This window comes from Pterocles gutturalis, unplaced genomic scaffold (assembly GCF_000699245.1).
Source record: "Pterocles gutturalis isolate BGI_N339 unplaced genomic scaffold, ASM69924v1 scaffold18698, whole genome shotgun sequence".
NCBI lineage: Eukaryota > Metazoa > Chordata > Aves > Pterocliformes > Pteroclidae > Pterocles > Pterocles gutturalis.
Genome location: NW_010126006.1, coordinates 2,847 through 15,248, shown reverse-complemented (window position 1 = coordinate 15,248; position 12,402 = coordinate 2,847). Strand labels below are relative to the sequence as shown.

At 57.1% G+C, this 12,402-nt stretch overlaps 1 protein-coding gene across 1 annotated transcript in view; it reads left to right on the top strand.

Moving 5' to 3' along the window:
• Positions 1-613: 613 nt before the first annotated feature.
• Positions 614-12,402, top strand: part of RRBP1 (ribosome binding protein 1) — a gene marked incomplete at its 5' end in the record, with an annotated part of 13,380 nt that continues 1,591 nt past the window's right edge. The window contains 17 exons of the mRNA XM_010078817.1: positions 614-706; positions 769-922; positions 2,959-3,097; positions 3,443-3,630; positions 3,807-3,844; positions 5,109-5,199; positions 5,494-5,586; positions 5,941-6,033; positions 6,137-6,217; positions 6,320-6,409; positions 6,849-6,941; positions 8,437-8,508; positions 8,695-8,790; positions 9,254-9,337; positions 10,465-10,557; positions 11,342-11,425; positions 11,902-12,000. Coding sequence (XP_010077119.1) covers positions 614-706; positions 769-922; positions 2,959-3,097; positions 3,443-3,630; positions 3,807-3,844; positions 5,109-5,199; positions 5,494-5,586; positions 5,941-6,033; positions 6,137-6,217; positions 6,320-6,409; positions 6,849-6,941; positions 8,437-8,508; positions 8,695-8,790; positions 9,254-9,337; positions 10,465-10,557; positions 11,342-11,425; positions 11,902-12,000 — 1,681 coding nt within the window. The remainder of the gene's footprint in view (positions 707-768; positions 923-2,958; positions 3,098-3,442; positions 3,631-3,806; positions 3,845-5,108; positions 5,200-5,493; positions 5,587-5,940; positions 6,034-6,136; positions 6,218-6,319; positions 6,410-6,848; positions 6,942-8,436; positions 8,509-8,694; positions 8,791-9,253; positions 9,338-10,464; positions 10,558-11,341; positions 11,426-11,901; positions 12,001-12,402) is intronic.

Sequence of the window (12,402 nt, the reverse complement as noted above, 5' to 3'; positions counted from 1 at the left end):
CCCGGGGCTGCCCTCTGGCACACCCTGAGCCTGGCTGTCCCTTGGGCTTGGCCACCCTCTTTCTTGAAGGTGCTTCTACAGACACCCCAACTAGCTGGAGGTAGAGGAGGGAGTGAGGAAGAGCTTCCCAAATAGCTTTGGGGGGGCTGGTGGTGGGAAGCAAGGATGTTCTTCCCAAGTGGAAGGGCAGGGGAAACCATCTCTGCTTTGGGGCACCTGTGCTGGTGCCAACAGGGGGTGGAGGGAGGTCAGAAGGTGCCGTGGCACTTCCCCCCCGTAGGGCAGCTCGTACTCTCCAACTTCAGAAGAAGTGCAGCTGGCTCTTGGATGGGAGTGATGCTGCAGAGAGCCGAGACCTGCCTGCTGCGTGCAGAACAGAGAGGAGCAAGGCAGGAGAATTTCACGCTCCTTTTGATAGAAAGTCTGAAAGGGCTTGGTGATGAGCAGCAGTCAGATAATTACAGAGCTGACTCCAGCTGCTCAGAGCGCTTCCTCTTGTGTCTGGGAACACAGATCCGCGCGTCCTCTACTTCATGAGAAAGGAATGTCTCCTGCGATTGAAACGCGGCTTTCGCAAAGCGTTTTGTCAATTCTTTCCACCCCCTCCCTGAAGGACCAGGAGCGTCCTAGAAACAGGCGAATGCAACCACCGAGATTTTTCAAAGCCCTGTACCAAGCCCCCCCAGGAGGATGTGTTCCCCCCTAGGTAACACCAGCAATGCTCTTCCGGCCCGGCGGGCTGAAATAACCCTGCTTCTGTCGGCGCAGGCAAAACGCGGAGCTGGCCAAGGTGCGGCAAGAGTGCAACAAGCTGCTGAAGGAGCTGGCTGAGAAATCGGAGGTGCTGCAGCAAGAGGAGCAGCAGAGGAAGAGCTGGGAGATCAAAGCGGCGGCCTCGGAGAAGCAGATGGAGCAGCTGCAGGTCAGGCGGGCGCTGGCAAACCCGCTCCCCTTGCGGAGATGAGGCAGGGGGCTAAAGCGCGTGGGATGGATGGACGTGGCCGTGGGGAGAGCTTGGAGGGAGACGAGAGTCCGTGGTTGGCAGGGCTTGCAGACCTCCTGCTTGTCTCCGCCCTGTGAGGCTGTCGCAGTGCTGTGCAGCATCGCCGGCAGAGCCCAGGGAGCACCACGTCCTGGCTGAGCTTGTTCTTCTCGCTGGCTTGCGAGGCTCATGAGACTGGCATGAAGGTGCTGGGAGAAGCCTAGATGGTGCAGGCTGCTGGGTGGTACGCAGAGGCAAGAGGAAGCCCCTTCCCCACCAGCCCGTGCTCACGTGGATGCGGGATGCTCTCTCTCGGCTCGGATGTTTTTTGCGCCTGTTGCTCTCCCCCCTGGGTGCAGGAGCTTGTGGGTTTTTTGTTGTCGCCAGGGTGTGGCTGAGTTTGGGGTTTTTAGGCATGTTTAGAGGACACCTCCCAAGCAGAGCCTCTGAGCACGCTGTCGGCAGAAGAAGGGGGAAGAGCATCTTCTGCGGGGGTGGCAGCACTCCTGCTGGGATTCGGCTGAGCCGGGGGCTGGGAGCATTGATCCTGGGTACCCCTGAGCAGGGAACTTGCACTCCTTTCCCCCAGGGGTGGCAGACAGGGTGAGCGATGTGATGAGTCCCTCCTGCACGTGGGACTAGGTGCGCCTAGAGCAAGGGGCCTTCGATATCATAGAATCGTAGAATCATGAAGGTTGGAAAAGACCTCAAGGACCATCAAGTCCAACCGTCAACCCAACACCACCCAACCCACTAACCCATGTCCCCAAGCACCACATCTACACGTTTCTTGACCCCCTCCAGGGATGGTGACTCCACCACTGCCCTGGGCACCAAAGCCTGATCATTCTTTCCGTGAAGAAATTTTTTCTAATATCCAGCCTAAACCTCCCCTGGTACAACTTGAGGCCATTTCCTCTTGTCCCATCACTTGTTCCTTTAGAGCAGAGCCCAGCACCCACCTCACTACTCTATCCTTGCTCTTCATTTTCTGGTGAGGGTGCAGATCCCCTTGTGATGGGCTGTGTTTGGCCCCCGCTGCTTTTGCAGGCAGGGAGCTAGGGGGGTGATGTGGGCACGCAGCCGGTGTGAAGGCAGAAGCCGCCTTTCCTGGCTCAAAACACCAGCTTCTAGGCATGCTTTCAGGAGGACTTCTCCAGGGCCGCCAGCTTGCTGCACACCCTAACACTCATTAAATAAAGGCTTTAAAGCCAGCTGTATGTGTACGGTGCTGCGGAGAACGTGCTCCAGAGCAGCACCTGGAGCTCCGAGCTGAGGATATGGGGTCAAATCCTCAAAAAAAACGGAGAAGCTCTGCTTTCTTGGAGGTTCTGGTAGCATCACTCAGACAGAGATGGGGCTGCTGATTTACCTTCTTCAGCCCTCTCCACGCAGAGCAATGCTTCTCCATCTGCAAGGGTGTGACATGTCCCCGTGGAGCTGCTGGTTTGCAGCACGCTCCTCGTCCTCCTCCTCTGCCTTCCCCCTCGAGGCGCCTGCCTTGGCCAGAGCTCGTCCTCGCTACTCTCTAAGGTGGAAAAAATAAAAAGATAGCCTTCCCTGGCCCAAACCGCAGAGAAAATTCCTCCCCATGTGGAAACACGTGGCTGGGTGTCTCCGTCCCATCCCGCTAGGCGCTGCGGCAGCACCTCTCCCTGCCGGGCTGGAGCTGTGCATTAGGACCGGGGCTTTAAGAGGTTTTTCAGATCTCAGCTCTCCGCAGGGGAGGATGGCCGTGCTCTTGGCCCAGAACTGAGACGTTCGGGTGTTGTCTGCTTCCCGCTTGAGGGCTGGCAAACAATAAAACATGAGCGCAAGGCAAGATGCTTCATGCACGGGGGGGAGCACAGGGGAAGGACGACTTAAACCCCCCAAAGCACAGCTTAAAAATAACCTTATGCAACACGTGGAGCTTTACTTCAGATTGTCCGGGGTGCCCGGCACGCTATGAAAAGCCTTCTCGTCCTGCTGCGCAGGCTTCCCAAAGGGAGGTGGAGGCGATGCTGCAGAAGAGGCTGGATGAAGTAAACGACGAGCTCCGCAGAACGCAGACCACCTACAAAAGCTTGTTAGCAGATGCAGAAAAGTCCAGAGGACAGCAGCAGAGCATCGCTGGTGAGGACCTGGGGTTGGCACAGGGAGAGCTGGGGGGGCAGATGCAGAGCTGTCGGGGCTGGGTGCTCGGTGGGGCTGGTCGGGGCAGAGCCAGGGGTGAGTTAGCCTGCCCGGTGTCGGTGTGAGCAACATGCGGGACAGGTCCCTGGTCCGATTCTGGGATGCCACTCTAATGCCTGTCTCCTGTGCCACCCTGCATCCCTTCCAGCCCTTTCTGTGCCTCCTGAAAGCATCCACGGCCAAGGCTTCTTTGGCCAAGAGTCCTGCTTTGGGCAGGGCAGGGTGGGGAGTGTCCAGATCTGTTTGTAGCTGCCTCACTGTGCTTCTCATCCCTTCTGCCAACAGAACTGCATGCCAGGCTGCTGAGCTCCGAAGCAGAGGTTAAAAGCAAGTTGCTGGAGCTGGACAACGTGAAGGGGAAACTGCAGGATGCCAGCTCGGAGAATACGAAGCTTCTGGAGAGGATCAAATCCATCGAAGCTCTGCTGGAGGCAGGCCAGATGAGGGAGGCAGAAAAAGACAGAGATCTGCAGGTCGCCTGCTCGTTTAATTTGGGTGGGAGGAGGAGAGGGGGTTACACCACCCAAGCAGGTGTTTTTGCCCTGTGTTAACACAGCGCCTCTGTTATCTTTGCTCTGGGATGCTGTGGGAAGGGCTGACCGGCATCACGAGCCTCGGACAGGTGATGGAAGTGTTTTCTCTCTTCCAGGCAGCCAACGAAGCAGAAATGAAGCAGCTGCAGTCAAGGTGGGTCTAGGTGCACATGGAGATGGCTACAACACCTCCAGCGTGCTGTCCATGTTTTCCCAGGCTTCCCCGGGTGCTGAGCCCCATGGGTGAGGGCTCTCTGCCCTCTGCGTTAGGCAGACTTGGGGACTGCAGAGTTGGGAAGGCAAGGTCAATCCTGGCAAACACCACTGTCTAAAATATTCATTGGTGTCAGTGCTGGCCCCAAATAACAGCCGGTCTGTTCTGAAGTGAGGCTGCAATTGCTGTCAGGCACGTGGAGGCTGACCAGTCCTGCAGAAGAGGAGGTTCTGGTGGTGTCGGTGCTGGGGGCGGGATGTCTCTGATCCAAGTCCCTGCTCAAAGCTGGGCCAACCAGAGGAGCCTTTTTGGGGATGTTAATCATAGAATCATAGAATTGCTAAGGTTGGAAAAGACCTCAAGGATCATCAAGTCCAACCATCAGGCCAGCACCACCCAACCCACTAACCCATGTCCCGAAGCATGTTTCCAGGTATCTCCAAGGATGGAGATTCACCACTTCTCTGGGTCCCCGTTCCAGTGTTTGACAGCCTTTTCCCTCCAGTGCAGAAAGCTTTCCTGGCATTTAACTGGAGTTTCCCATGTCACGACTCATGCCTGTTGCCCCTTGTCCATGTGTGGGGCAGCTCTGAGAAGGCTTAGGCTCTGCATGGAGGGAGGATTTCTCAGATGCCTCCCCTGTCTCTAAATGAGGGCAGCTGTTCAGTTGTCCTGGGACCCCAAGAGACTTGGGTGGTTCTTGTCAAGGATCTGAACTTTCCTTGTTCTGCTCAAGCCGAGGTTACCTTCAGGGCAGGTGGTGGATCTGAGGGTGTGGAGGGAAGTTGCAGGCTCTCGGGTGTGTAGTCAGAAACCCTGATTTACGGTTCCTGAAGACAGTAGGATGATGCTTTCAAAATGCAGAGCTGTGGGCTATCTCAGCCTAACGAGCTGTGGACAGGAGCAGTCCCAGTTGTCTAAGCTGTAATTTCTGGCCTTTGGATCAGGTCCCATCTTCCTCTTGTCCTAAGTGTACACTCAGCCAGCTACTCGCTTGCTTGTTGTTGCTGGTAAGCCGGTAGAAAACTAGATCCCACTCCAGCATCGCCATGGCCATGGTTTTCAGTCCCACACCCTCCTCCTCCCGCAGTGTGTAGGTCCCTGAGCAGACTGGGATAGGAAGAGCTGTGGCCCCCTTCTCGACAGCTTGTTACCTGCGAGGAATGGGGATGCTGAGGCTCACTCCTGCATCCTGTCCTTCCAGGCTGCAGGAGAAGACGGACCAGCTCTCGTCCTTGGAAAGGGAAGCCGCAGAGCTGCGAGAGGCGGTGGAGCAACAGAAGACAAAAAACAATGTACGTGAGCGAACCGCTATCAGCTTTTGCTGCTCACGATTCTTTCCTCCAAAACCCAGATCTCTGGGGTTTGAGTGGCAACCCATTGTAGTTGGCTACCGATGGCTCTATGGTGCAGCCCCGTGGAGTGCTGGAGGCATCGCCTCGTCTGCCGGAGAGTGGGAGTCCCCCCCCGGCAGCTGTGGAAGGGTCTGTCCCCTGTTTCCTTGGGAGGTTTAGTACCTGGTAAGCCAGGAAGATCCCACCCTGGTGTGACGCGTGGCTTACCTTGCCCTCTGTGTGTGGTCTCGGCAGGACCTTCGCGAGAAGAACTGGAAAGCGATGGAAGCGTTGACCACAATGGAGAAGGCATGCGAGGAAAAACTACTTGCTGCTACGAAAGCAAAGGTGAGCCCAGCGTTTCTCTCTAGCAGCGATGCTGGTTTTTTTTTCGTTCAGCCTCCCTGAGCCACCGGAGATGCTTGCCCTGGGCTGTCTGCCTCCTGCCAGCCCTCCTGCCAGCTTCTCCAACGTTTGTCTTGAGGGACATGTATCCCTGGTGCGGGTTGTGGTCAGGGAATTGGGACGATGGGTGAACTGGAAGGGATGTTTTCGTGGTTCCCAGCGGCAGCGGTTTTCTCTGTTGGCTGGTTTCCCCGTGCCGGCTCCCCGCTGTAGGCACAGAAAAGCAGGACTGGTGTTGGCAGCCTGGCCGGCAGGCGCCCAAGGCGTCCATCCCATGCCAGCTTGTCCCTCTTACAGGAAGAGCTGGCCCAACAGCTGGATGCGCTCCGGACACAAACCAAGCAGACGCTGCTCTCTGCGCTCCCCGGAGTCACCGTGTCCCCCCAGCAGGTGGGCACTGGCTTTCCGAGACCCCCACAAAGCCTCCGCTGCATGGGAAGGACAGGTGTCTAAGCACCCTTTTTCTTCCTTGTCCTCTTTTTTCCAAACTCAGGATTACGACACGTGGCTCCAAGAGTTTAAGGAGAAGACCGCGGATGTGCTAAAGCAGCAGATGGTCACGACAGAGCCCCCAGTGAGTGCAGGGGCTGGAAGGTGGTGGAGGGGCGAGGGCATGCCCGGGGGTCGCTTGCTGCTTTTCCTCACCTCTCTCTCCATCCCTTCCCTCTCTTTTCAGGATTCAGCACTTAAATTAAAAGAGGCGGAGGAAGCACAAAGCACTTTACAAGCAGAATGTGAGCAGTACAGGGCTATCCTGGCAGAGACGGTAAGCTGCAGCCCTTTGCACCGTCTTGGTGTTCTGCTAGAAATACCTCTTGAGGTGGTCTCCTGGCAGCCCCGGCTGCCCGTGGGCTCACGGTGGGCATCCCTCAGTATGCTGGGGGGCTGCCACATGGAAGACAGATTGCCAGTGAGACTGGGGAATAGGAGGAACCTGAATTTCCAGAGCTCTTCTTCAGCCCAGTTGTGTTGGGAACCTTCCTGGCGGTGGTGGGAGGTGGCACAGCAAGAGCGCCGATGAGCGGGGTGGTAGAGCCAGCCTGGGAACTGGGAGCCCCTCGCCCCACCTGGGGCTAATTCTGTCACCTGTTCTTTGGCCCAAATCCTTGAAGAGGCATTGGCTACACCAGGGATTTCCAGCCCTGACCTTGCTAGGCTCGGGAGGGCTGGGGGAGGTTTGGGCCCAGCTGAGACTTTGCCAACAGGAGGGGATGCTGCGAGACCTGCAGAAGAGCGTGGAGGAGGAGGAGCAGGTGTGGAAAGCAAAGCTCACGGCGTCTGAAGAGGAACTCCAAAAGGTGCATGTTTGGGGCACACCTGGGTTTGTCACTGGTGGAGCTGGACCTACAGGAGCACAGGGCTGCTGGTTAAATCTCGGATGGCGACCCTGACTGTTCCTGCCCACCCTGAACTCTGAGATACAGGGACTTCCTCTTCTCCCCAGTTCCACCCCTCCTGTCACCAAACCAGCAGACAAGAAGCCCACCTCAGGTGGGAGCTCAGCCTGTCTTCCTGCTGGGTCCCCCCCTCCCCTCCGGGCACGTGCCCAGACCCTGCCGGTGGAGCTGCAGGAGTGGTTGCAGCTCCCCGTTTCAGGCGTGGTAGTTGGGAAACCACGTCACCGCTTCGGGAATCCAAGGCTGGAAATGGGGCTGAGCTCTCCTGGTGGGCGCTGGCTGGACGGCAGAAGAGAACGTGCAGGGCTCTTGGACTCCCCTTTTCAGCAGAACTTGGCTTGCTCTCAAAACCCAGGTTGACCTTGGCATCCGTTGAGCCTTCAGAAAGGAGGTGAGGTCCAAGCCACGTACTGCACATGGTTTTGGGTCCAGCTGTCTGTCTAGCTCTGGGTACCGCTCTTTCTGGCTAAAAAGCCAGCCGGCAGCTGCCAGAGAGACGTCGTTGCCCAGGGGTTTGGTGGGGAGCGTGTTGCATGAGCTCTTGTGACTTAGCTGGAGCCTAGGAGAAGTTGGCTGGCTGTGCCTTTTTTGCAAAGCAGACTGAAGTTATCTCCTCCCTCTTGAACACAGAACTGAGATGAATCGACTTTCCATGGTCTGGCTGCTCCCCGTCCATCACATGGCGTTTGGAAGTTAACCGGGGCTGGGGGGAGGCGGGGCAGCTCATGTACAAGGGATCTTTGATTTTCCAGCCTGTTGCTGGCTCCTGCAGCGCCGGCGCTGCTGGCGTAGCATTGCACGGGGATGACGTGGCCGGTGGTGTGCTGGCAGCGGGGCGTGCGTGATGGGATGAACGTCTGGTGGCTCGGGCAGGTCCCAGAGCAGCTCTGCCTCTCTGTGGAGAAGAGGCGAATTCCTCCTTTCAAAAAAATTCATCAACCGTGGAGTCCTCTTCAAAAATCAGGTTTAAATGCAAACCCCGTGCTTTTTCTGGTAGCTTGGCATGTCAATAGCAAAGCCCATGACCCCTAATTGGAAAGTCTACCTTGCTGCTCCCAAACCAACGGCGCTTTCTGTAGGAAACTTGCACTGAGCCCCCCGGTGCCAGTTTCTTGGGTGTTGAAAGCTGCCTGCAGACAGCTGAAGTCCTGCAGGCTAAAGCTGTGACCTGGCTTCACGGGCTATGGCCTGGGCTTGTTGGACTTGCCTTCCCTGGGAAGAAGAGGAGCTCCTGCCCTGCAGGCTGTGGAGTTCTACTTGGGTGTCAGGGCTCCTCTGCCCTCAGGTCCAGGGTGAGGTGGGAGTGAAAGGATGTCCGGTTTCTGGTTGAATGAAAGATGCTTAGTATCCACATAAGACACCATTGACTGACCTTCTCTGATCCCTTCTGGCTTAGTCACAACTCCAGCTGAAGTCCCTTGAAGACATGGTGCAGAAGTTGAAAGCGGATCTGCAGAGCACAGATCAGGTGAGGTTTTGGGGTCCAGGAGAAGGTCCCCACGCTGGTGCCAGACGGGTGCGTGCTGTGCTTGGGCTGAGTTGGGACCCATCTCCTGCCTTGCCCTGGTGAAGGCAGGCTTGGACCATGGGATGTTGGGGATGTGTTGGAGCTCAAACCATCAACCCCCTCCTGCTTTCCTCCCTTTCCATCCAGCTAAAGGAATACACCTCTCTTCTGGAAACACAACTGGAAAATCACTTGGAGACAGCCAGCTCCGAACGACAAAACTACACAAAAGAAGTTCAAGTCGTAAGTGTGGGAGATGTTACCTTCTTAAATGCTTCTTCTAAGCCTGACTCACCACCCATCCGCATTTCGGGGAGCTGAGGAGCGTCCCAGGGGTCTGCAGCTTTGCAAAGCAGGAGAAAACAGATGGAGGCATTTGCTCCGGTCGGGGCTGTAGGCACCCAAAGTCAGGAGATCCATTGGCAAGGTGATGGGACAGAGAGATCTGTGTGGAGATGATGTCCAGTGCTCCTCGGTGGCCTGTGGGACTTGTGTGGCTCAGGCCAGGCGGAGCTGTCTCACGGCCGTTTCTCTCTCTGAGCAGGCGTTAGCTGGCAGGTTAGCGAGTGGTGCCATCGTGGCCTCTTTGAGAAGATGTTGCATCTTAAAAATGCTTCCTTGGGCCACAGGGTTCCAAACCCAAGTGCATAAATGTTTTTTTGTTGTTGTTTGGTTTTTTTTTTTCCTTTCTGGTCCTCCTCGACAGTTGAGGCAGCTCTTGTCAGAGTCCCAGGAGCAGCTGGAGGCAGCGAAGACGGAAACTCAGAAGCAGAGCAAGGAGCTGGCCCTGGTAAGGGGGACCCCTGGAGCTGCCCTGCTGGGACCCCGCTGCTCTGCCTGGGGCTGGTTTGCAAACCTGGCGGTGGGGCCGGCGCCCTCCCTGCGGGTTCGGGGAGAGGAGGAAGGCACAGCCAGGGCACGGGGCAACCTGGTGCTGCCAGGCACCAGGCTGATCTGCCTTTCAGAGGGGATGTTTGAGTCCCAGGAGGAGGTTTTTATTCACCTGCCTTTCCTCCTGTGATGGGATGGGAAGGAAGGGAGAGCAGCAAGGCTTGTGCAAGCTGGCGTGTAGCAGAAAAACCCAGCTGCCCCACCACTGGACACTGCTTACGCCAGCACCACCCTGGGGCAGGGGTTTGGGTGCCTTAAGCATCCATCCATCCATCCATCCATCCATCCTCCATCCATCCATCCACCTCCGCATGGGAGGACTGAGGCTCTGCAGCCCATGTGTGGGGGTTGCTCGGGGAGCTAAAGGATGGGGCGAGGTTTCTGCAGGCACGGGGTGGGGAGAGGGCTGGGCTGTATAAGGCCAGGGGAGCTAACAGACCTGCTGAAACCATGAGGGCTGTTGTTTTAACATCTGTCCTTTGATCGCGAGAACATCAGGAGGTTGTTTTTAAAGCCCTTGGCGGTGCCGCTGGCTTGCAGAGCCGCTCGGAGCGGAGCGAGCCAGGAATATGGGTTCTCTTGGTGCCGTGACTCCTCCCAGCCCTGCAGCCGCCAGCGCCCAGCTTGCTCAGTGAGCCCGTGCAAGGGGACGCGGCGTGGGGTCATCATCAGCCCTCATCCCATCAGATGGACGGGTGGTTGTAAGCGTGAAGCACGTTTGTGTTCATCCAGCAACCTTTCCTCTCAGCTCACAGCTCGTGCAAACCCTCAGCAGTGGCTTGTAACCGGGAGCGATGGGGGGAGAACAGACGAGGTGCAAGCGTGTGCTCTGCATCTGTGGGAGCTGTCTTGCCTCAAGCTGCCCAGGTTAGGTCTAGCAGAAACTGAGGTGGTTTTCCAAACATTTCAGCTTGCGTGCAAGGAAGAAAGCCAGCAAACTTCATCTCTAGGTCCTTGGGGGGGATCTCGTGATGGCTGCAGTGCAGGGATGTGTGACTGAGCCAGGCTTGCTGGTCCTCCTTCCAGGTCAGGCAGCAGCTGGGTGAGATGAAGAGCCGTGTACAGGATGGAACAGTAGTGGGGTTACACGCTGACCCAAGCAAGCCTGCGCCCCTCGAGGTTAGGGTGGTGAGACCGCTGCCCACGGCGGTGCTGACCCTTAACCGCATCCCTTGTCCCATCCTGTCTCACCGTCTCTAACCGCATGGAGAGCTGCACAAAGCTTTGCTCAGGGCAGTTGTGGCTGCGTTGTCTTGCGTCCTGTGTGTTAGGGGGAAGCCAGCCCCCCCGTCCCTTCAACCACACATCCTGCTCCTGCTGGGAACACGCCCCCAGCCGCCGTTCACCAGGCTGCTCCCCTTGGGACCCCTCTGTCCCAGCACCGGGCTGGCAGGATTTGGGGGAGGCAGGCAGGGGATGCTGCCAGCCCTGGGGCCAACGCTGCCGTGCAACAGTGCCCCGGTGTGTTCAAGGCTTGGGTCTCCTTGGAGGAAGGGGCCACCCCGACAGAGCCGCACCCTTCCCAGCTGGTGAGGATGAGGATTACAGGGGCTCTGTAAATCCTGCTGGAGCTGGGCTGGGTGCATTGGCAGCAGCTGTTCCCTTTCAGGCGGTGGTGCTGTCACGAGCCAGGCTGTCTCTCTCCTCCCGTTAAGTGTGGAGCCTTCTGGGCATGGGGACCTGCTGGGCACGTCAAATTTGGCAATGCAAGGCCAAGCCCCAGGCTCGGCATCAGCATCAAGGAGGAGATGCTGATACTTCTTGCCTTTTGGTGCCCTGGGGAAAGCTTCAGGTTTCGTTTCTATTGTCCAGCCCAGCTTTCTTGGCGATGTCCCTGCTAGTTCATCTCTTGGGTCTTTTCAAAAATTTTATTTCTGGGTGTTTTCCCCTTTTCTCAACACAGTTGAAAACCCAGCTGGAACAGAATGAAATGCTGGTGGAGAAGGAGCAAGTGCTGCGGCAAAACCTGGCACTGGAGCTGGAGGAGGTGGGTGCAGGCGAGGATGATACAAACCCTTTGTGGGTTCTTGGCTGCTAATGTAGCCCAAGAATCAACTTGAAGAATTAATCCTGAGGGGTTTTCCTCCTCCCTGACCACGTCTTGGACATCACTGCATTCCCTTACACATCTGAAGAACTTCTTGCAGCAGCTGTGCTAAAGCCCTGTGGCATCGCTGGTCCCTTGCATCGCCCCTCTCCCAGTCCCCCCATGGTTTCTCGCCAGCTCTTTGAGGGTTAAGGGCTTTAGCTGGGTTTCGTGCTGCTTCTGGCGAGAAACCCTGTCTTCCCACTGGAAGCTGGGTCACCAAAAGCGATGCCTTGCGTTTAGCACCGAACCATCCGACAGCGGCTGTGTTCACCGGGGGCAGAGCCGCTGGGGAGCCGGGGCTGGACAAGGCGGGATGCAGGAGGTGTCTGCTGCCGTTAGCTCGCATGCTGATGGAGGGCATGTCCCCATTGCAGGCCCAGAGCTCCGCGTGCAGTTTGCAAGCAGAGCTGGAAAAGCTGAGACTGGCTGAAAACGCAGCGGCTTCGGGCACGGAGGAGGCGCAGCATCTCCAGGTGATCACAGAATCATAGAATCATGAAGGTTGGAAAAGACCTCAAGGATTGTCAAGTCCAACTGTCAACCGAACACCACCCAACCCACTACCCATGTCCCAAAGCACCACATCTACACGTTTCTTGACCCCCCTCCAGGGATGGTGCCCCCCCCACTGCCCTGGCCAGCCTGTTCCAATGCCTGTCTCTCTTTCAGTGAAGAAATTTTTTCTAATATCCAGCCTAAACCTCCCCTGGTGCAACTTGAGGCCATTTGCTGTGGGCTGGTGGGGATGAGAGTCGCGTTGTGGGAAGCAGTCATCTCCAGGTGGCAAGAGCCATGGCTGGAGTTCTCATGCGTGGTGGAAGCTAAGCCCAGTCCCAACCAACAGCTCTATCTTCTTGCCAGTGATGCCTGGCACT